The sequence below is a fragment of the Nansenia antarctica genome (assembly GCF_963989245.1).
Source record: "Nansenia antarctica genome assembly, contig: SUPER_8_unloc_1, whole genome shotgun sequence".
Lineage (NCBI taxonomy): Eukaryota > Metazoa > Chordata > Actinopteri > Argentiniformes > Microstomatidae > Nansenia > Nansenia antarctica.
In genome coordinates, this window is record NW_027663471.1 from 65,075 (window position 1) to 89,832 (window position 24,758).

At 43.8% G+C, this 24,758-nt stretch overlaps 1 protein-coding gene across 1 annotated transcript; it reads left to right on the top strand.

Moving 5' to 3' along the window:
- Positions 1 to 1,169: 1,169 nt before the first annotated feature.
- On the top strand, positions 1,170 to 5,759 carry LOC308164648 (RAD50-interacting protein 1-like; the record flags this gene model as incomplete). The annotated part of the gene is made up of 5 exons (XM_080550723.1): positions 1,170 to 1,253; positions 1,550 to 1,770; positions 4,644 to 4,824; positions 5,067 to 5,185; positions 5,609 to 5,759. Coding segments are annotated over 5 exons (756 nt in total), but the record flags the coding sequence as incomplete, so codon positions are not given.
- Positions 5,760 to 24,758: the final 18,999 nt, after the last annotated feature.

Here is a 24,758-nt window from a genome sequence, read left to right on the forward strand (position 1 = left end):
ATGTTATATATATATATATATATATATATATGTGTGATATATATATATATCAGTTTTGACATCTTGAATGTTGTTTTTTTGTTTCACACATTAAAAGTGGTGTTTTTACAGAATTCAAGGAAAATGTTGTTTTTATTAAAATATATATATGTTTTGTGTTGATCCGAAAAATGATCCGATCCGTGACTCAAAATCCGTGACACGATCCGAGAGTTAGGTGATCCGTTACACCCCTAGTGGCTAGGCATCAAGGGAATTGTAGTCCTAGATTTAGTGGACTACAAAAAACATGTGTTCATGTTTCAGACAGGAAACACCAAAGTACATGAAATATTTACAATATCTACTTAACAGAAGAAAAAACAATAGAGAAATGCTACAAACATGCAGACATCAGGCAGTAGCCATCATATAGCATAGAACATAGTGTCTAAAGAACCGTATCATTCTAAACGGAGATAGAACCTTATCATTCTAAACGGAGATAGAACCTTATCATTCTAAACGGAGATAGAACCTTATCATTCTAAACGGAGATAGAACCTCATCATTCTAAACGGAGATAGAACCTTATCATTCTAAACGGAGATAGAACCTTATCATTCTAAACAGAGATAGAACCTTATCATTCTAAACAGATAGAACCTTATCATTCTAAACGGAGATAGAACCTTATCGTTCTAAACGGAGATAGAACCTTATAATTCTAAACGGAGATAGAACCTTATCATTCTAAACGGAGAATTCAAGCACTTTCAATGACATGTCTATTTTCAAAAACTTTTAAGGCCTTGATTTTTTTCTCTCAAATTCACAAACTTACTGGAATCACTTCTGCTGGAGTTTCTGCTTCCCCTCTGTCCATCCGCCGTTATTGCTAACCAGCTAGTTAGCTCCGATGCTAGGCTATTCCTCACTGTAGCAAAGTTCGGTTTTCTCACGTCAGGAACGTGTCCACCTCGCTGTCACCATGTTATATTCTGCCTAGTCCTATACTGTACTCTGACTAACAGAATTGACGATTAAAGCATTCTCTCAAGTTGCTTACACTTTTATTACAACTCCGTGTTGACCTTCTACATCCAGCTCTCCACATGGCTGTGTCACACTCAACTTCGTCCGTGCGGAAACAAACCTTATGTTTTAATACAATCCTATTGTAACATCGCTGTCCGCTGGGCGCTCGCTACGGCGCCGTGCTGAATGCTGCCAACTACATCAGCACCGTGCTGGGGGACTGGGGGGACAACGTGGTGAGAACGCTTTATTGGGACACAGCCTCCCTATGCAGGGTTAGGGGTTAAAGGGCCAGACTGTGTGGCCTTAATTGATGCACTCTCTAAGTCTCTAAGTTCCCTTTCAAACGCACCTTAATGGATATTTATTTATTTTATTTATTCGAGAGAATATTTATTTTGATTTCCTTTTCAGAAAATTTTTACTTTTTTTATTAGTAGGTTGCAGCAGTGTTGATGCTCCTCTCCCTTCCTCCCCCCCCCCTCCCCTCCCCCCTCCCCTCCCCTCCTCTCCCCCCTCCCCACCCCTCCAGTTCTTCCTGCAGCTGCAGCAGGCTGCGGTGTCCCTGGGGGAGGAGGAGGTGCTGGGGGGGCTGGGGGTGCTGGAGGTGGGCCGCCTGGCCTCCCTGGAGGGGTCTCTGTTCGAGGGTCTGCTGGGGCTGCTGGAGAGGCTGAGGGGCGACATGGTGGGGCGGCTACTGGACGCCGTCATGAGAGAAGTGAAGGAGAAGAGCCAGCCCTACTGCAGGGACAGGTGGGGGGGGGGTAGGGGTGTGAGGGTGGGTGTGGGTGTGGGTGTGGGTGTGGGTGTGGGTGTGGGTGTGGGCAGGGGCGCCGCTAGGGGGTGGTAAGTTAGGACGATTCTAAGGGCCCAGCACTGACAGGGGCCCATGAGAATCTTTTTTTTTTTTTTATATATATATATATATATATATATATATATATTATATTTGTAAATAATAATAATATTATTATTATTATTATCATAAGGACGTTAATGTAGCCGAATTCAAATTATAATTCTATGTATTAAAAAAAGTCACAAAAGAAACAAACTGGAGTTTTGTTTCTCTATGTTTACATTTACATGTTTGGCATTTAGCAGACGCCTTATTCCAAAGCGACTTACAATCAATACATTTGAATACTAAGCATGTGAATCAGCAGTCCACCATTCGTTGCAGGAAGAGTACTCTAGCTCGGGCCCGGGGCCACTGATAGAAGGAAAAACCTTCTCCCTATTATCGCCTTCTACTAAAACTTTTCTAAAATATATATATCTATGTTTAACAAAATGAAGCCTTATTATTTACCCCTCTATTTATTCACTGCATGGTTCAGTCCACCGCGCGCGAGCTGCTAGACTAGAGGAACGTTACCGCCAATATTCTGACAAGGTTTCCATGACCAACATGTCCTGCTGTAGTATGTGTGTGGGACAGATGGAGGACAGCCAGATTGGAAATGCATCAAATGTACGTGTGCGTGCGTGGACGATGTCGTGAAAGGCAAAGCCAAAGTCAGGGTCTCAAAAGAGAAAAGTAAAAAAAATCACTAAAAACAGTGGTTTAGTGATCTAATCACTGCGTGGATGATCTAGTTAGCTCGCTATAGCTAATTAACATTAACTTCAAGTATAGTTAACTTACAGTGCACTGTCAGTATAATTTCAGTTAAATGTATGAGATGAGTGCAATTTTAGTCCAAATATAGGTTATTAGAGCTCAGTGAATTTGTATCCAGCAGCTATGCACTCTTGCTATAGCTAGCTAGCTAACTAGTATAATGTTACATGCTAATGACGTCATGCACAGATGCAGCTTCAGGATCAGGACTCCTTCCCTCAACCCACCTCCCAGCTGAAGGAGAAGGAGGTGAGCAGTAGGAGTTTGGGGTTAACAAACATATTTTGAATATTTTAATGTATGCTGCATTACCATGCAAGCATTGAATACAACTTTAGCTAATATTCATATTTAGTTAATAGTTCTTCCATTAATTGCAATAACATTGACCACTGGCATCTTAATAATATTGTTAGCTAGCTAGATAACATTTAAGTTAGCTAATCTGGTGTAATGTATGTGTTATTATGTTAATACTATTATAGGACATCTATGTACCTATGGATACTCCATGCCAGGGCCCTCTTCAAGCAAGGCAGCCAGAGAGGAGAGCAGAGGTGGGGGGGTAGTGGTGGTCTAGTGGATAGTGAGTTGGACTTGTGATCGGAAGGTTGCGAGTTCAAATCCCGCCTGAAACCTCACCACTACTAGTGCCCTTGAGTAAGGCACTTAGACCTCAGTTACTCCAGGGGGAATGTCCCTGTAATTCGTAATTGTTTGGATTAAAAGCGTCTGCTAAATGGCAAAATTAATTAAAATTAAAAAAATTAAGAGGTAAAGAGGCAGAAGAAGAAGAGCAAGAAGTAACAAAGGACAATGACAGCAGCACAGCAAGTTGGCTTCATCACTAGATTTCAAGGATCTTATTAAAGATTTTGCTACTAAGAAGGCCCAGCGTTTAGCTTTGATTTGATTTGATCTCTTTACTCCTATCTTGAATCGTTGTGCATTAGGCTAGATATAGTTTTTAGCTCTCCAGGTATACTATTCCACAGTACTGCCGCAGTGTAAAAATAAAAATCTTCCCATTTCACATTCAATTTCGCTGGCACCATGTCTGTGTTGCTCCCTCTTGTATAAGACACGTTTGTCTTTGTGGAACAAGCAATGCTGAGTCAGTAAATATCTCTGCTAAAATTCTTCATTGATCTAATCCTGACAATATTATGGCCAACTGATCTTTACAAGATCTACATTTATTTAGACACAATACCACCCCATTAAAATTATATTTTTTTACTTTTTGTGTGATTTATACTTTTATAATTGGGTTCCAATCTTCATTTAATTATACTTTTGTCCTTGTGTTGTTCAAGTCTTAATTTAATAAGTTAAAGAATGTTGAGATTTCTTTGCTGAATTGTTGATTCCTGTATTAACTGTAATTTTAAATTACATTTACAAAAGATGTCCATCATTGGATTTCTTGCAGTGCATCAATAGTTCATCAACTTCAACTGGGTTTAGGTTGATGGGTGGTTTAGGTGGGGGGGGCCCAAAATGATATTCTGTCATGGGGCCCAGAATCTCTAGCGGCGCCCCTGGGTGTGGGTGTGGGTGTGGGTGTGGGTGTGGGTGTGGGTGGGTCGGTCAAGATGTTTTCTGTAGAAGCTCATCCTGTTGGCTACTGCTGCAGTACTTACAGGAGATGGACACGAGTGCGTTTGTACATTTGCTCTGAGAGCGCCGGAGCACACACTGGGTTCAAAGTCATAAACGGGACCAAGTCATTTGTTTGGACAAGAGGCATTCCATGAGCGCTGATCAGATTCCACAGCGAATTTACGAACGCAGGCAATTTCTGTCTGGGAGGGAGGAGGGGGTACTGGTAGTGGTTAAGGTTATGAATATTAGGTTAGGGTTAGGGTTAGGTTTATTCATTTGATTGATAATGATAATAATAACTTTTATTTGTATAGCACTTTTCCTGCAAACGTTGTTGATAAGACAATTTTACCTGATGTAAACCCTCTGTATTCCCTCCCCCTCCGCCCCCCCTCAGATGGCTGTCCCTGCCCTCCCAGAGCGACCAGGCCACCATGTCTCTGTCCAGCTCCGCGTGTCCCATGATGCTCTGCCTGAGGGACCACCTGCTCCGCCTGCAGCAGCTGCTCTGCCTGCCGCTCTTCCACTCCGCCTGGCAGGGCCTGGCCGACCGCCTGGACCTCTACCTCTACCAGGACGTAAGACTGTCTGTCTGTCTGTCTGACTGTCTGTCGGTCTGCGTCTGGAGATTACATTTTACATTGACATTGACATTTTTGGCATTTAGCAGACGCCTTATTCCAAAGCGACTTACAATCGATACATTTGATTAAGCAAGTGAGCAAGTGAGATGTCTGTCTGGGAGTGTCAGCGTGATGCACCTTGTGACACACCTCATTAATATTGTGTGTGTGTGTGTGTGTGTGTGTGTGTGTCTCAGGTGATCCTGTACAACCATTTCAACGAGGGCGGGGCAGCCCAACTGCAGTTTGACATGACCAGGAACCTGTTCCCTCTGTTTGGACACTACTGCAAGAGACCCGAGAACTTCTTCAAACAGTGAGTGTCTTTCTGTCTCTCTCTCTCTATCTCTCTCTCTCTCTGTCTCTCTCTCTCTCTGTTTCTCTGTCTCTCTCTCTCTGTCTCTTTCTCTCTGTGCCTCTCTCTGTCTGTCTCTTTCTTTCTCTCTGTGCCTCTCTCTGTCTGTCTCTCTCGCTGTCTCTCTCTCTCTCTCTGTCTCTCTCTCTCTGTGCCTCTCTCTGTCTGTCTCTTTCTTTCTCTCTGTGCCTCTCTCTGTCTGTCTCTCTCTCTGTCTCTCTCTCTGTCTCTCTCTCTCTGTGTATCACCATGCCCCCCCCCCAAGTGTATAGAAGGCCTTATCTCTCTTTCTCTCCCCTCCTCCCCTCCAGTGTGAAGGAGGCCTGCATCCTGCTCTGTCTGAACGTGGGTTCCGCCCTGCTGCTGCGTGACGTGCTGAGGCAGGGGGGGGGGGGGGGAGGAGGAGGGGGACACCCCCCAGGGACAGCAGCAGCCCTCCCCTGTGGCGGCCCTCAACGAGCTGGGGGTGTTCCGCCTCGCACCCTGCGACGTCCTCATCCTGCTCAACCTCCGCGCCTCCTGGCCCGGCCAGTGACCGGGGTCAGAGGTCAGGGATCACAGGGGGTCACAGGGACCAGGAAGAGGAAGGCCCACAGCTCCCTCACACCCGATTGGACCAGACCAGGTAGGACCACTGGACCACAACGACCAATGGGAACAGGCCCTGCTGACTGGACTAGAGACTGTCTGGAGTCAACAAGCTGTTTCTCCCTGGTGGACCGACCCTCCCGTGGCTGTCTGTGTGTTGCCATGGAGATCTGGTACACACACACACACACACAGGACGAAGTGCTGGATTGAACGGTTCTTCAGAGGAGTGGACTTCTCCTCCCTCCCTCCTTACCTCTCTCCCTCCCTCCCACCTCTCTCCCTCTTTACCTCTCTCCCTCCCTCCTACCTCTCTCCCTCCCTCCCACCTCTCTCTCTCCCTTCTTACCTCTTCCCTCCCACCTCTCTCCCTCCCTTCTTACCTCTTCCCTCCCACCTCTCTCCCTCCCTTCTTACCTCTTCCCTCCCACCTCTCTCCCTCCCTTCTTACCTCTTCCTTCCCCCCCCTCCCTCCTTTATCCTCTCCTCCCCTCCTCCCTCCCTCCCGCCCAGTACCAGAGCTAGGAGACCGTACCACTGCTGTTTTAAGCGGTGTGATGTGTTTGATAACAGGACATCTGTACCGTGTGTTCATGTGTTAGCTGGCCGTTTTAAGTGTATGTAAACATTTGTAAAGAATGAAATTACAAATACAAATTATTTAAATCTGAAAAGTTTTAATTTCTTTCATTCCTTAAGTGTTCTGAGGATACATTGGATACACACTCACAACTGTCACACACACACACTGTTCGAACAGGCTGTGGTTTGGGGTGGCTGGGATCTTTGATGACACCGTTTGTCGTATATATCCTGGATGGAGGGAAACTCACATCCAGTGATGCGCTCGGCTGTCCGCACCACCCTCTGTAGCGCTCTGCGGTTGAGGGCAGTGCAGCTGCCATGCTAGGCAGTGATGCACCCAGTCAGGATGCTTTCAGTTGTGCCTCTGTAGAAGGCCCGCAGGGTCTCAGACCCCATGCCAAACTTTTTCAACCACCTGAGGTGAAAGAGGCGCGCGCTGCTGTGCCTTTTTCCCACCTGTCTGGTATGCACGTCCCAGGTGAAAAGTATTTGGTAGACGGAAGTATTGTTCTTCTCACACAAACATAAGATGCAAGTTCTGTATGGAAGCATATAGTGGACTTAATTCAAATGTTAATACAATTTGAGATTGCAATTGCATGTTCCACTTTTGCATGCATTCTTTCAGTCAATATTCAAATTCAAATGCAATCATATGATTTTCATTTTCATTTTCATGTACCTGGTATGCACATTCGCTGTCAATATTAAAATGATACTGAAGAATCTTCTTGTCGGTAAAATGATGGAATGGATCAATCTATTGAGGATTCGTGATCTTACATGCGTTGTGTCATCTCAGATAGATTAGGTGTGCAGCATACATGATTGACAAGAAAGAGAATATTCCAAACACGGGTCCAATGAGTACTTAACAGATTTTATTAAGCCCACAGCAGAGTAACTTCGTCAGTAAAGTACAAGCATATGAACAATCACCCTCTGGCCCAGGATGGTTTAAATACCCTGGGAGTCAGATACCGGTAAGCCTTGGAACACCGTGCCACATCGTAATAATCAACATCAGTCAGCCTGACGCCAGCCCGCAAGACACCCAAGGCCGGTGTCTGTACCGACTGCCAGTCAGGCTGCCCGATGCAGAGACCATCTTCTAAACATGACAGACAACAGCTGAACGGTGTGATAGAGCAATGACACACAGATTTATATTATAAAGAGATCCCACTAAAACCTAACAGTGAAATACTATCAGAGCTAACAATACTGCAAAGCCATTTGACATTTCATTTTCAAAATCATGCGCTGCTTTGTAACTGACAAAATTCAAAAGTTCATTCTAAAGTGAAAATTACTATGCAATCCCACAATAGCATTTTCATTTTCCTCTTTAGCCTGCATTATTTGAGTCAATATGACAATTGTAATGCAATAATGTGATTAGCGTTTGCATTTCCATGTTCTAGTAAACACATGCTGACAAAATTCAAACGTTGACCATTTCATGCAATAATGGCATTCATCAGAGCAATTGCGCGTCATCTCCCTGTCATCAGAATGATCACGCCCCTTTTTGGGTGATAGAAGTGTAGAAGTTTGACTGGCGGTCAATGGGAATTTCCGTTGCCGTGTAAATCCCCAGACTGCCCAAATCCGATGGCCAGTCAGGCAAACAATTACCGTATATAGTGTCGTTGCCGATCAATGATCGACGTCGTTATATGGATGTGTCCTTTCAGTCTGCCTCCATCCATGTGGATGAACCACCCGACCCAAAGGCCTGAGGTGTTGTAGGAGGTAAGAATATGATTTAGGGGGTATTTAGTATAACAGGCTAATGGGTTTATTGTGAGTTTACTTTGATTGTTTGTTTATTGCCTAGATCACCGTATTGAGAAGTCATATGGTTATGGGGGGTGATATTGCAAGGTAATTTAAGCACCTGCGCACCTTGCATGGCGGTAGTGGAGAGAGAGGGGAGCGATGTATTTTTGTTGACCGCGTAAATCAAATGAAGAACAACAAATGCCTGATGACAGGAGATGACGTATGACTGCTCTGATGAATCAACCCCTATTTCATACATTTTCTCTATATAACGACGTCGATCATTGATCGGCAATGACACTATATAATAGTTTGCCTAACTGGCCATCGGATTTGGGCTCCTAATATCTAAAAAGCACTACGGTTTTCTTATTTTATCGGATTAAAGTAGCAAAGACCAGAAATGTCCATTGACCGCCAGTCAAACTTCTACACTTCTATCACCCAAAAAGGGGCGTGGACATGACGGGAGCCAAAGTACCCGGATGCGTTGCTCTGATGAATTGCATGAACCCGCTTAGGCCTATAGGCTAATATATTAGAATATATTATTCAAATTATCCCATTCTCATGTTCTACCGGCCTGTCAGTCATTCTCTGGGGGCAGGACAATGTTCAATGGCAGGACTAGCAAAAGTAATTTGGGATTTCGCAGATCAGATCGAAAGCAATTTGATTTCCTGGTCAGATGCTCATGACAGAATAGAACTAATAATTGAAAACGTAGCTGAATTCTCTGCGATCATGAATAATGATAATCAGACTACATGCACAATCACTTCACTTCTACTAATACGGCTCATTAGCTTCAGGTCCAGCGCTGTTCCCCACCAGCTGTTTACAGGAGCTCTGCAGTGTTACGGACGTTACGGACAAGCTTTTTGACAGCGTCATCCCCGTATCACATGCCTAATGTCATAATAATAATGTTGTGTCCGTGTGTATTCATTTATCATTATCGTCCATAATAATAATGTTGTGTCCGTGTGTATTCATTTATCACCCACTGAGACCACCACCACCCCACTGAGACAAGCATGCTGTTGTTCTCCTGTATGGTCACCGGGGGGGGGGGGGGGGGTGGCAGTCTTTTTGAAAGATTGTGAAGTCATTTGACTGGGAGCGTACCTATGTTCCCCGGATCCTATGTTCCCTGGATCCCCACTTCCGAAAAAGGGTCCTATGTTCCCCGCTTCCGAAAAAGGGTCCTATGTTCCCCGCTTCCGAAAAAGGGTCCTATGTTCCCCGCTCCCGAAAAAGGGTCCTATGTTCCCCGCTCCCGAAAAAGGGTCATATGTTCCCCGCTCCCGAAAAAGGGTCCTATGTTCCCCGGTCTTATGTTCCCCGGCTAATTAACTACTAAATTGAAGTAAATTTAAAGTTGTTTCCGTCCATGATTGGAAGATTGTATAGCCCATATGCAAATGAGAGAAATACTAGTGAAAGGCTATCTCCCAGCTAACACAGTTACGCAGTGCTTAATTTGTAAATCTGGAGGTGCCGGAGCAAAAAGTGCTCCGGTGACAGAGGCAACCAAAGCCTCTGAAAGGTCCCGGAGCGCAAAAAAAACGTCAACAATAAAAGTCCCCAGTGTCGCGTTATGGTGTTAAATAACCCATTAGACCTAGGTTGCATCAACGCGTTGCCCATGCCCACAGGTTTACTGTTTGAAGTAAATTGAACCATATGCACAAACATAGTTTAATTAGTTGGTTGCAATAAAAGCCTATATTTTGGATTGATATCTCTACTGTATTTATTTGATTTCGTTTGACAAAAATATAGAAAAAATATTTAATAATGTGTATATATATATATACACTGTCACTTGTGTTTCTTTTAGGAATATAAGATTTTCAATTCCATCTCGAAAATGATCTATCTAGGCAGTACTCAAGTTGTAAAAGAAAATCAGGGGAGGTGGTGGATTTTATCATATGAGGACAATTTTAGCATCCCCTCAGCGTCAGTGACTTCAGTGTCAGTAACTTGGTAAAAATGTCATTGCATGTGTGCGTGCCCCCTCACACCTTAAAATAGCAGTAATACCACGTTCATTGATAAAATGACAAAGTATGGAAAGAGGGGGACGATTTTGTCTGTTTTTATTTCTGGGGGGATGCCATCCCCTCTCAACTCGAGTGCTGCTTATACTGTAATAATATAATGGTCTTATTCTTATCAGGTGGTCTTATTCTTATATGGCTGCTCACTCCCTTTGCGAACTCCCAGACACCGGAGAAAATCCAGTATAATTTAGCGCGTGGCCGGCCAAGGTCCGTTGTGGAACGCACTACACAGTAAATCTTGCAGTGCTAAAGTAACACTTAAAGAGTTACATTTAACACTATTCCGGAGTGTATATGGTCCTACTCCAAATTGGATTTAAACTGACTCTTTCCCTAGTGTTAACATTTTAAATAGAGTAAAAAAGTAACTGGTGTACACTGTTTTGTGTTGTTTAAACTTAACACTACAGGTTAATTAGCTCTGTGGAGTGTTAATATCACTCCCAGTAGTGTTGATAATTCACTCTTCTGTGATAACAAATCAACTCTGATTGAGTTAAATTCCTATGCTCATTAACACTGCATTGAGTTATTAAACGTTAACACTGGAGGGTCAGTTGACTCAGATAAGTGTTGATTTTACACACTGCTGTGTTGATAATTTACTCTCTTACAGTGAAAAACCAACTCTGATAGAGTAGAATTTTAACATCAATTAACACTGCATGATGTCAAAGAAACTTGCCACTATTTGTTAAATAAAATCTGTGTGGTGTTATTTTTACACTTACCGGTAATTTAAAAGTCTAACTACAAATATTCCATGAAGTGAGTAAAAATGACAACTTAACACAAATTAATGCATTCAACAACTTTATTTTCAGCTCCCAACCATGTGAGCCCAAAATATGAAAAGATGGAGATTATACCATCATATACAAATTCACATCAAATGCACTGTGGGGGACATGGCGCATTCTAGCCTGCAGGTAGAGCTAAGCTTTAGTGGAATGGGGATGATGGGATGATTGGCAGCAGGTGTCGCCAGTCAAACCATCATCCACATGACTATTTCACCTGTGTGTTTGTCCCTCTTGGCAGGGAATGAGACAGAGGAATCCGGAGAGCAGGCAGAGGAACGAGCCAAGAGGGACAAACACACACAGGTGAAAGTCATGTGGCAACGGAGAGCCGAAAGGGCGAAACACCGGGCGCTAAGAAATGTGTTCACACTGGATGTAGCTGTGTGTTTGGTACTTTTTCTGGTTTTAGGAAACATTTAAACACTAAACACACTGATAATTTTGACCAACAGGTTGACACTGATGTTCCTTTAAGCAGTGTAGAAGAGGGGGTGACAGATGGTCTAGTTGAGACGTCGACATCTTATCTTTTAAGAAAGTCCAATAAGAGCACCATAGATATATGTGCCACTGCTGTCGCACAACTCAAAGCAGGTGGATTAAGTCAGTCTAGTGTAAATAGTTTTGTGTCATCCATGGAAGAAGTTTTTTTTTTTTTTGAACTTTAAATTTTTATTATAATTTTCTTTTATCAAGTGCAGTCAAACAATATTTCACAACATATTGATGTTACATAAAGGTGTCACGGGTAAGTCGCAAAGGAATAACAGTCCATGAATATCTTTCTTAAAAATAAATAATAACAATAAAGTAAAAGAAGAAAAAACAAACAACAAAAATAATCCCTAATTTCCTCGCTGGCATTAACAACCACAACAGCCAATAAACAGAATCATTATCACCATTATCAACAACAGCAGCAGTGTGACAACAGTAACAATAACAACAACCAACCATGGTAAGAGAAAAGAAAGGGAAAAAATAAATAAAAATAAAAATATAAATAAACACATCTGCATATCAGTCAGATCAAATGAAAATGTAGTGCAATGGATGACCATCTATTAAGGAATGTGTCTAATTTTAATTTCAATAGTGCTGTTGTACGTTCCATGTTGTAGACTTGTTGGATTCTTTCCCTCCATTGTATAACTGTTGGGGGGTGTGGCTTCAGCCAGGAGGTTGTGATTGCCTTGTTAGCTATTAAGAGGATTCTCAGTTGGTATGTTTGGCTGTTTTCTTCAAGATCAGCTGGGAGTATCCCTAATATGAAATGTGATGGTTCTAGAGGTAGATCTATAGAGAGACATTTTTTTATTTCTCTTTGTATATTTTGCCAGTATTCTAATATCTTTGGGCAGTCCCAAAATATATGCGTGTGATCTCCAACCATGTCACAACCCCTCCAGCAGTGATCTGAGGTGGTGCTCCATTTCGATGTTATAAGTGGAGTGTAAAAGTATCTCATTTTAATTTTCCATCCAAATTCCTTCCAGTTTGGGCTATTGGTTACCTTATGTCCCTGACTGCATGAAATCTCCCATTGCTCATCTGAAATGATTGTGTTCATTTCTAGTTCCCATTTTTCTTTAATATCTAAGTTATCTTCTTTTAACTCTTCCTGCAATATCTTGTAGATACGTGATATGAACTTTGTCTTCACTGTTCCTTTAGTTGTTAATATAAAGAGGTGTTCTAGTTGTGTTGGTAATGAGCAGAGCTGTTCCCATTCTTGGTGATGTTGTAAATAGTGTCTTTGCAAGTATCTATAGAAGTCTTGATTTGGTAAGTCATATTCCTCTTTGAGTTGTTCAAATGATTTGAGGACTGCTTTGTCAAATAGCTGGTCCAGAACCACTAAACCCCTTTCCTTCCATTTCAGAAATCCCTTGTCTAACCTAGCTGGAGGAAACTCACAGTTGTTTGCTATCATTATAGCTCTGGAAGTGGCCATGGGAAGTTGTAGCTTTTTCCTCACAGTTGACCATATTTGTAAAGTGTTTTTGCTCCATACATTTGTAACTTTCTTTTTCCCCCATATGTCTTGGTTTAAGAATGGTATTGTATGTAAAGGTACATTTGGGCATTCACTCTGCTCCATTCCCACCCATATAGTGTCAGTGTCTTGGGATATCCATGCAATCATTGCTCTGAGTTGGGCTGCCCAGTAATATGTTTTCAGGCTAGGTAGGTCCAGACCTCCTCTTTCTTTTGTGCAGAGTAGTCTTTTAAATTTAAGTCTGGGTCGTTTGCCTTGCCAAATGAACCTGGACAACCATTTATCCAATACAGAGAAGGTGGAAACAGGAACATAAATAGGTAGTGATTGGAAGAGGAATAGCAACCTTGGTAAAATATTCATTCTTATACTTTCTATTCTTCCTATCAAGGAGAGTGGTAGGATTTCCCAGAAGAAGTCTTTTTTGATATTCATAGTCAGGCTAAAGATGCAGCTTTACAGTGCGTATCCTCACAGGACACAGATAGTAAAGAAAAAATAGAACAATCCTTTAAAACATTTGGAAAACCCATTCACACCTTTAAATTCTGAAGCTAAAAGAAACAAACACTTAAAAGGAAAATGGGGAAGTGTTGTACCTATTGAAAAGGTGCTTGGCACACGATTTGACAGTAGAAGAAACAGAACTACAAGAACATATGACCAGGTTATTGTAACTGATAAGTTCGCATATGTTCCCATTTTGGAAACACTTAAGAACATTTTTCAAAATCCAGAACGTGCAGACATGTTCAAGCCCAGGCACATTCACAAGGAAGGTGTGTATGCAGATTTAAGAGATGCCACCTATTTGAAAGAAAGTCCCCTATTTTCTGTAGAAAAAGATGCCTTGCAGATTCAGCTGTTTTATGACGACTTTGAAACGGCAAATCCCTTGGGCTCTAAAAAGGGCTTACATAAATTAGGTGCTATATTTTACATTAAGAAATTTCCCCCCAATCTTTAATTCCTCTTTGATTAATATTAAATTGGGACCTTGGCCCCGCCGAGACACAACCAGAAACGAGCAGTCATCATCCGGTTCCATAAATTCCAGGACCGGGAGTTTGTGTATCAGTCCAGTAAACAGGCTACCATCACACATGACGAGATCAGGGGCGATTTCACCGCAATAGGTGCATACCGCGGCTTCCAGCTAAATCCATGCAAGATGAGAGTCCTATACAATGGGAGGATACACCTGTTGAAAACACCAACAGAGGCGAAGGAGTTTTTGGCTAAAAACACCCGGGAAAGCGTGAGTCCTTCTGTAGGAGCCATTTTAGTCCTACATGTTATTTATGTTAATCTTCTAATATGAATTTTGAGTTATTGATTTATGATATTGATTGCTTTAATTTAATTATGATAATATTTGCTTCTAAGCCTATATTCCCTATTTTATGTTATTTAGATTGTTCCTTGTGGTCATTCCCCCCTGGTGGTTGGGATGAATGAATATTGGGGATATAAGGGAACAGGAAGGGGATTGTTAATTGGGAGCAAACAAAGTTTCAACGACAGTAATTGACAGTTCAGGACAACACGGTTGTGGACAGTAATTGACAGTTCAGGACAACACGGTTGTGAACAGTAATTGACAGTTCAATACTAATGGACAGTAGTTTTGTGGACAGCTATAGACTTACTGACAGGATCGTTAATGTGGACTATGCTGATGGAGATATATTTATTTTGAGTAAATAAAGGAACGTGTTTATTTTTATACACGCGTCACTCTGCCTTTTTTGGATACTGTTTGTTGGAACCTACGACTCACCCAATGTAGAGTCTATTTGGATAATTAAGAAGCCTCTACATTTAAGTTGAAACTTTCGCTCTATTGTTTTGGAAGGACAACGCAGGTGCATTCAAGTGGAAACTTTACGCACCTGCTCGAAAAATGTGTATCTATTGTTTGGAAGGACAACGCAAGTGGATCACAGAACGCGCTATATGACCATCGTTTCGTGAGTAGAACAAAGCTGAAATGCCCATGCTCTGCTCTGCCCTGGGACAAATTGTTTGATACAATGTTTGATGTTTGATGGAAGCGCTTGTGAAGTGTTGATAACGTGGATGTCTGTCAAAGCCGACAATTGAATAATTGGGGCGGGAAGGAATTCAAGCGCTTACGTACCTCAATGAAAGCGCTGCTTTTCACCGTCAATATAAAACTGTCACGTTGTTCCATGCAATAAAAAAACATTACGGCTCTATCTATCTTGAACTATGACATCTAGCTGTTCCACATGATTGTGATGGCTGATGCTCTGTCTCGGGCATTTTGAGCCATGAGCAGTAAATGGTAATGTACGTCTTCGGTATACTTACCACATTGGTGTAGCCATTTGTCTCATGGGTTACTGGGAATTTATGAATTTTATCTAAATAGAGGACTTGTGCGACGTAATGGACGTCGAAAGTAACACAAAACCGGACGAAGGTCCAATTAAAAATGCTAATGAAACATTAACTAAATTAATTGGGACACGCAGAGGGAATCTGAGTGCTTTGACAAGAAAAATGAACGAAATAAAAGCTCTGATGCAAGAGAATGATGTTGAAAATGTTGTCAATCGTATGGATGTGTTCAATACAAATCTCAATGAATTCAAACGACTTCATAAATCAGTGCAAGTGCTTCTCCCTGAGGAGGAGAAAGGGTACGACCAGACGGACTGGTATGAACCAAAAATTTAACGTTTTATGGAATTTCAAGATGAACTTGATGTATGGATACAGGCTGCAATGGATGTTCAACCTAAACAACACACAACTGAATCTCTGCACCATGATACTGTTCGGCCTCGTGACAGTGTCTCACAGACATCTAATAGAAGCTCCAATAGGAGTACATCATCTTCTGCACGCATAAAGGCAGAAGCAGAGAGAGCTGCTTTGCTGGCACGTGCAGCTTCCATGGAGAAAAAACATGCTCTTGAAATGGAGGAGGCTAAATTCACAGCGGAATTAAAAGCCAGAAGAGAGCGACTGGACATGGAAATTACCCTTGCTGCTTCCACTGCTAGACTCAAGGTGTTGAAGGATGAGAGCTCATCTCAAGTGTCTCATACAAGGCTACCAAAGGATGGCATGAATGCATATCTGGAGGGTGCCCAGTGAAGGAGGAGGAGGAAGAAGTGATGGTGAAAGAGGAAGAGGAAGAAAAAACTATGATGGTGAAAGAAGTAGTGTTGCACGATATACCGGTACCAACGATATACCGCGGTGCCAAAATGTCACGGTGCCTACTATACCATAAGCTTTATACAACGGTACTACCGTGGAATACTATACTACCGTGTTGAACACGGTACCAGCGGGGCAATGTGTTACCTCTATTACCAAATTCACTGGTTCTGCTAATGAGGACAAGACTGGCTCGCGACACCGTTGTGACAGATCCCAGTTTGTTTGCTCGCGCACATCTCCGCAGTCACAATATTACCTTATATATTGACGTTATCTGGATGTCTGTCTGGGCGCGAGCCAGTCTTCTCAGTATCGTCATGGCAGAAGCGTTCCCTACCCATAGCGTCGCACCATCAACGCCAAAATTACTAAAGAAAACTAACTCAAAAAGTTTTATCTGGAACTATTTTGGTTTTAAACCAGATCGCGAAGGTAAAGCAATAGATGATGGCCGTCCGTTCTGCAGGAGATGCAATCATGCCATACAGGCAAAAGGAGGCAACACGTCAAACTTAATAAAGCACCTACAATGTCGTCATCCAGACCTTGCACTGGAATACAAGCAAACTAATGAGGTTAGTATGGCTTTATTTGTTATAATTATCTGTGTTCTTGCAATTAGCTAATATTACAAAAATGAATGAATAAACTTCTTAGCTAAAGTGTGCGGCAGCACTGCTGCTGTTGCTGGCTAACCAGACTTTGTCACTGCGGTCGGCAGTCGGCGAACGCGATTAGATTTAATATTGACGAGAAGTTCAAGACGATCTTGTCTGAAGTTTGGATTCTGGTAGTGACGTAGGATCCCGCCGGTTGGAGACCCCGCCGGTTGGGCGACCACTACCTTCCTGAACCCGTACAGGTACAGCTGGTTGGTGAAGCTGTGGAAGTTAAGGCCCTTGCACACCAACGCGTTTTTTAAGCGCGTTTTTTTACGTCCGTTAAAAAAATAAATTAGAACTCATGTTGTGTCAACCACGCTTGCACACCAATCCGTAATTATTCGTCCGTCAAAAAAAAAAACGCAACAGGTTCGATTTTCTGCGTTTTCGCGTCCATCAAAAGCGTTTTGAGAGTAGTTTTTTTTAAACTCTGGCCAACTCTGGCCACCGTACGAATGTACACTGAGGTAAACAGTGAGAGACATCTCTGAGGTAAATAGTGAGACACCACTGAGGTAAAGTAAAGTGATAAAATAAGAGAAAGTGATGGCCTCCGAGAAGCTAATACTACTTGTGTCAGAGCACAAAGCTCTTTATGAAAAAAAGAGCCGTGATTACAAAGATTCAGAATATAAAGACAGAATATGGCAGAGTATTGGAGAGCAGACTGGAATCGGGAATGGTATGTATTGATTACGAAAGATTAGACTAGTGGTCATTATTAGTTTTTCGTTTTTATTTTTTTATTTTTAAATCATGTTCGAAATAAAAGATTCATTCATTCATTCATTCGTAGACTAGTGATTGTGTTCTGGGTAGCTAGCTAGTTAGGTATGAATGCCATTTAGCAATAAGCTGTCTTGTTTTACTGTATAAAGCAGGGGAAGTGAAGAAAATGTGGCGCAACTTGCGGGACACATACATGCGCAAGAAGAGGGATGACAAATGTACAAGCGGTCAGGGAGCAAGAGTCAATAAAAAATGGAAGTACATGGAGGCAATGTCCTTCCTAGAATCGTCCACTACAAAGAGAAGGTAAAGTTAGCCTATCCAGAAATGCACAACAACAATGATGATGATGCTTACAGCAGAGTGCAACTTATTAGCCACACAGTATGGTTTCATAACGCAGATAACGCCTTCTTTCAACAGATCAGACAGTAATGTTCAATTTGATGAGGAGGATGAAACAGAGGATAAGGAGGACACACAGACAGAGAGGTCCAGTGTAGGGAAGGAGACAGAGCAGACCAGCTCAGCCTCTTCAGGTATAACAAGTTGAGATTTTTTTTTTTAATCATTTGCACCTACCACTGGTGTGTATAACTCAACATTAGTTATATTTAGAGGATATGCATTTGGTTTAATACATCGTTTTGCATGCATGTGCTTCCTCCTCTGTGCATGCAAAACTATGGATTAAATCCATTGGCCTTTTGTAAACCCTGAAGCGCTGGGTCAGAATGCCGAATGCATTTTCTGAGATGCGGCGTGCTCTTGACAGGCGGAGGTTGAAGACGCGCTTGTCCTCTTCAAAAAAAAAAAGTTCGCAACGTAAAAAAACGCAACGGACTCCGCAACGGACCAGTGTGCAAGGTCTCTGTGCGTAACGTTTTTTTTCAGATGACGGATTAAAAATACGCGTGCGTAAACGCACGCATTGGTGTGCAAAGGCCTTTAGACGTTTTGAAAACGTCCATGTTTTGAAGATATTAACCCCAAATTTTTTTTTTTTTACCGGTAACTCTTTTCTCTACTTTGTCACTGCGGTCGGCAGTCGGCGAACGCGATTAGATTTAATATTGACGAGAAGTTCAAGACGATCTTGTCTGAAGTTTGGATTCTGGTAGTGACCAGTGATGCCGGTAACGCTAATCTGAATACTTTTTTCAGTAACGAGTATTCTAACGCGATACTATTTCCAAATCAGTAATCGGATTAAAGTTACTTATTCAAGTGACTGTGCGTTACTATTGCGTTACTACCTCATAACTTAGGCTAAATGCAGTATTTCTTTGTAATGTTCGATAGTTAACAAACATTTGTTTGCTTTTCTCGTGTCTTGGGGAGTGACGTCAGTGCTCACGTTTTCAACACGAGGTTGCAGCAGAATCGCTCACTTGTATCACCACGCTGATTGCACAGTGTAAACAGAAGAATGGAGCGAGAACAGAGATATGCGTTAAATAGCTGGAAATATAAGGATTATTTTGAGTTTGTGTCAGCAAAGGATGACAAGAACATAAATGTTCGTTGTACACTCTGTGCTGGCAAGAAAATATTGTCCTGTGGTAAAAGCCTGAATGGTCAGGGTAGGTTTTAGGTTTTGTGAAACCACTCCTTGCTAGTTACTGTTAAATAAAGATTATATTTATTTTATTGTTTAAAAACAAGTATTTATGTTGGGTGAGGCAAAGAAAGACTCTTTATTTTGTTGTTTTAAGTTATTGTTTAAAGTTTAATTATGTAATTTAAGTTACTGTTAAAATAAAGTGAGTTTTGGCAAAACCAGTTTTCATTTTTATGTTGCGGGGGGGGGGGGGGGGGGGTCGGGTGCCTAGGCAGCTGCCAATAGTAAGTAAAAAAGTAACTAGTAATCTAACTTAGTTACTTTTAAAATCAAGTAATCAGTAAAGTAACTAGATTACTTTTTAAAGGAGTAATCAGTAATCAGTAATCAGTAATCAGAATACTTTTTCAAAGTAACTGTGGCAACACTGGTAGTGACGTAGGATCCCGCCGGTTGGAGACCCCGCCGGTTGGGCGACCACTACCTTCCTGAACCCGTACAGGCACAGCTGGTTGGTGAAGCTGTGGAAGTTAGACGTTTTGAAGATATTAACCACAAAAAAAAAAAACAATGTACCGGTAACTCTTTTCTCTACTTTGTCACTGCGGTCGGCAGTCGGCGAACGCGATTAGATTTAATATTGACGAGAAGTTCAAGACGATCTTGTCTGAAGTTTGGATTCTGGTAGCCTGTTTTAAATCTGCAGTGGTTAAACCCCTATTAAAGAAACCGGGTCTAGACCCACTCTCACTGGCAAGTTATAGCTGTCTCGAATTTGGCTTTTTTATCTAAGGTTTTTGAAAAAGTGGTCTCAAAACAGCTTGTAGATTTTCTGTCTTCAAATAATCTGTTTGAGCCACTACAGTCGGCATTCCGCACCAACCACTCTACTGAAACAGCACTCACTAAGGTGGTAAATGACTTACTATTGACGGTCGACTCAGGCTCAACATCTGTTCTTTTATTGTTGGACCTGAGCGCTGCTTTTGACAACCATGTGCACTCAGAGCTTCATAAACTATGAACAAGGTAAATAGCCTATTAGTAGATAATAATATGATGTGTACCAAACATGTCAGCTCTGCGGTGTTCTCTCGGCGGGACAGCCGGGTGAGGAACCAGAGCAGACCAGAGGAGGAAACACAGGTTAACCCCAACCTGATAACAACCACTGACATTGACCGGAACACGACCACCCTGCCCCAGCCAATGTGATACTGGTGACACCTCCCCCACAACCCTGCGCATGAACACAACAGTACCCAAAACATACATGGAGGCTGTGGGCCGGATATTGAAGATGAACAAGGGCAGCATTAAGATGCCAAGCATGGATGATGCTGTGGCGGAGGAACCCCAGAGGAAGGTGTTCAGGGCCAGAATGACAATGAAAAACAGTGATCGACAGCAACTGGGGTTTCTCCACACTACTCTCCCCCCCCGGTGCTCTGCGCCATCCCCACCCCAGCTCCTACCACTGGAAAATGGCAAGCACACTGAAGATGAAGCGCCCATGGAGTTGGGTGAAGAAAATGAAGGGATGGCAGAGGGAGTGTTGTGAATCCCTCTTCGGCTCCGCCCCCTCCTGCCTCGTTGGCGCTCGTTGAGCCTCATCAGGCTCAAGTGGAGACAGCTGGACCTTCCACAGCAGGTGGCTATCAACTCAGGAAGAGGCAGCCCTATAAAGAGCCCCAGAAACCTTCCTCCGACGCTTGATTGTTTTGACCCATGTGGTTAGTTGTTTGGCTCTCCCTGTTGGCTATTCTAGTTCTAGTAAGTTTCACTTCCGAGTTTTGTTTGTTTGTTATTTTGTTAACTCTAGTTGTTTTCTTTGTTTACCCTCGCTCCCCAAAGGAACCTGCCTTCCCTGCCTAGACCCCTGCCTGCCTATCGACTACGTCTCCTGCCTATGCCCCAGCCTGCCTGCCGACTACTCCTCCTGCCTAACCCCCAGCCTGCCTGCCGACTAATCCCCCTGCCTAACCCCCCCCCCCCCGTCTGCCTGCCGACATCCTCTCCTGCCTAACCCCCCCTTGCCTGCCTGCTGACTATTCCCCCTCTCTGCTCTGGACTGGTTAGTACACATACATATTTCAACACTTCACTCATCTACATATCTACACCACACTAGCTCTTGCACGCTAGACACTCACACTCAGACACAGAGTACAGTCCCACTCACACCTCATTTACATTTTCTAGTTCTCTGGCATCCACACATTCCCCCCACTTAGGTCCCGTTAGAGTAGGTTTATTATTTTGTCCATTTGTTAATAAATCCTTTTATTGTTATTTGCCTCTTGTGTCCGTCTGTTCTGGGGTTCTGCCACACTTGACTCTTTTCCTAGTTACAACATAACAGGGAGGGCTTGATGGGGGACCCCCCCCAGCTGCTTCCACTTATTGGCACTGGATTGATTCTGGAAGAACTGACCATGAACTCCCCCTGCCCTTCCTCGTCACACACGGCTGAGTCAGACCAGGATGTCAGGTGCTTCAGGTGGTTCCTGATGCTTAGTGAGGATGAAGAGAGCCTGGTGGGAAGGGATGAGGTGAGGGATGAGGTGAGGGATGAGGAGAAAGAGCAGGACCAGGTAGAATGTGAAGAAGGGACAGAGATGGAACTAATAGAAAATAACAAACTTGGGACACAAACTCTGTGACCACTCAGAACACCAGTGGCGGGTCTGACCACACGTCTTTGGACGGAAAGCCTAACCACTCACAGCTCCCCAACCAAAACTGCTATGAACACAACCACAACAACCATGTGCACTCAGAGCTTCATAAACTATGAACAAGGTAAATAGCCTATTAGTAGATAATAATATGATGTGTACCAAACATGTCAGCTCTGCGGTGTTCTCTCGGCGGGACAGCCGGGTGAGGAACCAGAGCAGACCAGAGGAGGAAACACAGGTTAACCCCAACCTGATAACAACCACTGACATTGACCGGAACACGACCACCCTGCCCCAGCCAATGTGATACTGGTGACACCTCCCCCACAACCCTGCGCATGAACACAACAGTACCCAAAACATACATGGAGGCTGTGGGCCGGATATTGAAGATGAACAAGGGCAGCATTAAGATGCCAAGCATGGATGATGCTGTGGCGGAGGAACCCCAGAGGAAGGTGTTCAGGGCCAGAATGACAATGAAAAACAGTGATCGACAGCAACTGGGGTTTCTCCACACTACTCTCCCCCCCCGGTGCTCTGCGCCATCCCCACCCCAGCTCCTACCACTGGAAAATGGCAAGCACACTGAAGATGAAGCGCCCATGGAGTTGGGTGAAGAAAATGAAGGGATGGCAGAGGGAGTGTTGTGAATCCCTCTTCGGCTCCGCCCCCTCCTGCCTCGTTGGCGCTCGTTGAGCCTCATCAGGCTCAAGTGGAGACAGCTGGACCTTCCACAGCAGGTGGCTATCAACTCAGGAAGAGGCAGCCCTATAAAGAGCCCCAGAAACCTTCCTCCGACGCTTGATTATTTTGACCCATGTGGTTAGTTGTTTGGCTCTACCTGTTGGCTATTCTAGTTCTAGTAAGTTTCACTTCCGAGTTTTGTTTGTTTGTTATTTTGTTAACTCTAGTTGTTTTCCTTGTTTACCCTCGCTCCCCAAAGGAACCTGCCTTCCCTGCCTAGACCCCTGCCTGCCTATCGACTACGTCTCCTGCCTATGCCCCAGCCTGCCTGCCGACTACTCCTCCTGCCTAACCCCCAGCCTGCCTGCCGACTAATCCCCCTGCCTAACCCCCCGCCCCCGTCTGCCTGCCGACATCCTCTCCTGCCTAACCCCCCCTTGCCTGCCTGCTGACTATTCCCCCTCTCTGCTCTGGACTGGTTAGTACACATACATATTTCAACACTTCACTCATCTACATATCTACACCACACTAGCTCTTGCACGCTAGACACTCACACTCAGACACATAGAGTACAGTCCCACTCACACCTCATTTACATTTTCTAGTTCTCTGGCATCCACACATTCCCCCCACTTAGGTCCCGTTAGAGTAGGTTTATTATTTTGTCCATTTGTTAATAAATCCTTTTATTGTTATTTGCCTCTTGTGTCCGTCTGTTCTGGGGTTCTGCCACACTTGACTCTTTTCCTAGTTACAACATAACAGGGAGGGCTTGATGGGGGACCCCCCCCAGCTGCTTCCACTTATTGGCACTGGATTGATTCTGGAAGAACTGACCATGAACTCCCCCTGCCCTTCCTCGTCACACACGGCTGAGTCAGACCAGGATGTCAGGTGCTTCAGGTGGTTCCTGATGCTTAGTGAGGATGAAGAGAGCCTGGTGGGAAGGGATGAGGAGAAAGAGCAGGACCAGGTAGAATGTGAAGAAGGGACAGAGATGGAACTAATAGAAAATAACAAACTTGGGACACAAACTCTGTGACCACTCAGAACACCAGAACACCAGTGGCGGGTCTGACCACACGTCTTTGGACGGAAAGCCTAACCACTCACAGCTCCCCAACCAAAACTGCTATGAACACAACCACAACAACCATGTGCACTCAGAGCTTCATAAACTATGAACAAGGTAAATAGCCTATTAGTAGATAATAATATGATGTGTACCAAACATGTCAGCTCTGCGGTGTTCTCTCGGCGGGACAGCCGGGTGAGGAACCAGAGCAGACCAGAGGAGGAAACACAGGTTAACCCCAACCTGATAACAACCACTGACATTGACCGGAACACGACCACCCTGCCCCAGCCAATGTGATACTGGTGACACCTCCCCCACAACCCTGCGCATGAACACAACAGTACCCAAAACATACATGGAGGCTGTGGGCCGGATATTGAAGATGAACAAGGGCAGCATTAAGATGCCAAGCATGGATGATGCTGTGGCGGAGGAACCCCAGAGGACGGTGTTCAGGGCCAGAATGACAATGAAAAACAGTGATCGACAGCAACTGGGGTTTCTCCACACTACTCTCCCCCCCCGGTGCTCTGCGCCATCCCCACCCCAGCTCCTACCACTGGAAAATGGCAAGCACACTGAAGATGAAGCGCCCATGGAGTTGGGTGAAGAAAATGAAGGGATGGCAGAGGGAGGGCTTGATGGGGGGACCCCCCCCAGCTGCTTCCACTTATTGGCACTGGATTGATTCTGGAAGAACTGACCATGAACTCCCCCTGCCCTTCCTCGTCACACACGGCTGAGTCAGACCAGGATGTCAGGTGCTTCAGGTGGTTCCTGATGCTTAGTGAGGATGAAGAGAGCCTGGTGGGAAGGGATGAGGTGAGGGATGAGGAGAGGGGTGAGGAGAAAGAGCAGGACCAGGTAGAATGTGAAGGGACAGAGATGGAACTAATAGAAAATAACAAACTTGGGACACAAACTCTGTGACCACTCAGAACACCAGAACACCAGTGGCGGGTCTGACCACACGTCTTTGGACGGAAAGCCTAACCACTCACAGCTCCCCAACCAAAACTGCTATGAACACAACCACAACAACCATGTGCACTCAGAGCTTCATAAACTATGAACAAGGTAAATAGCCTATTAGTAGATAATAATATGAT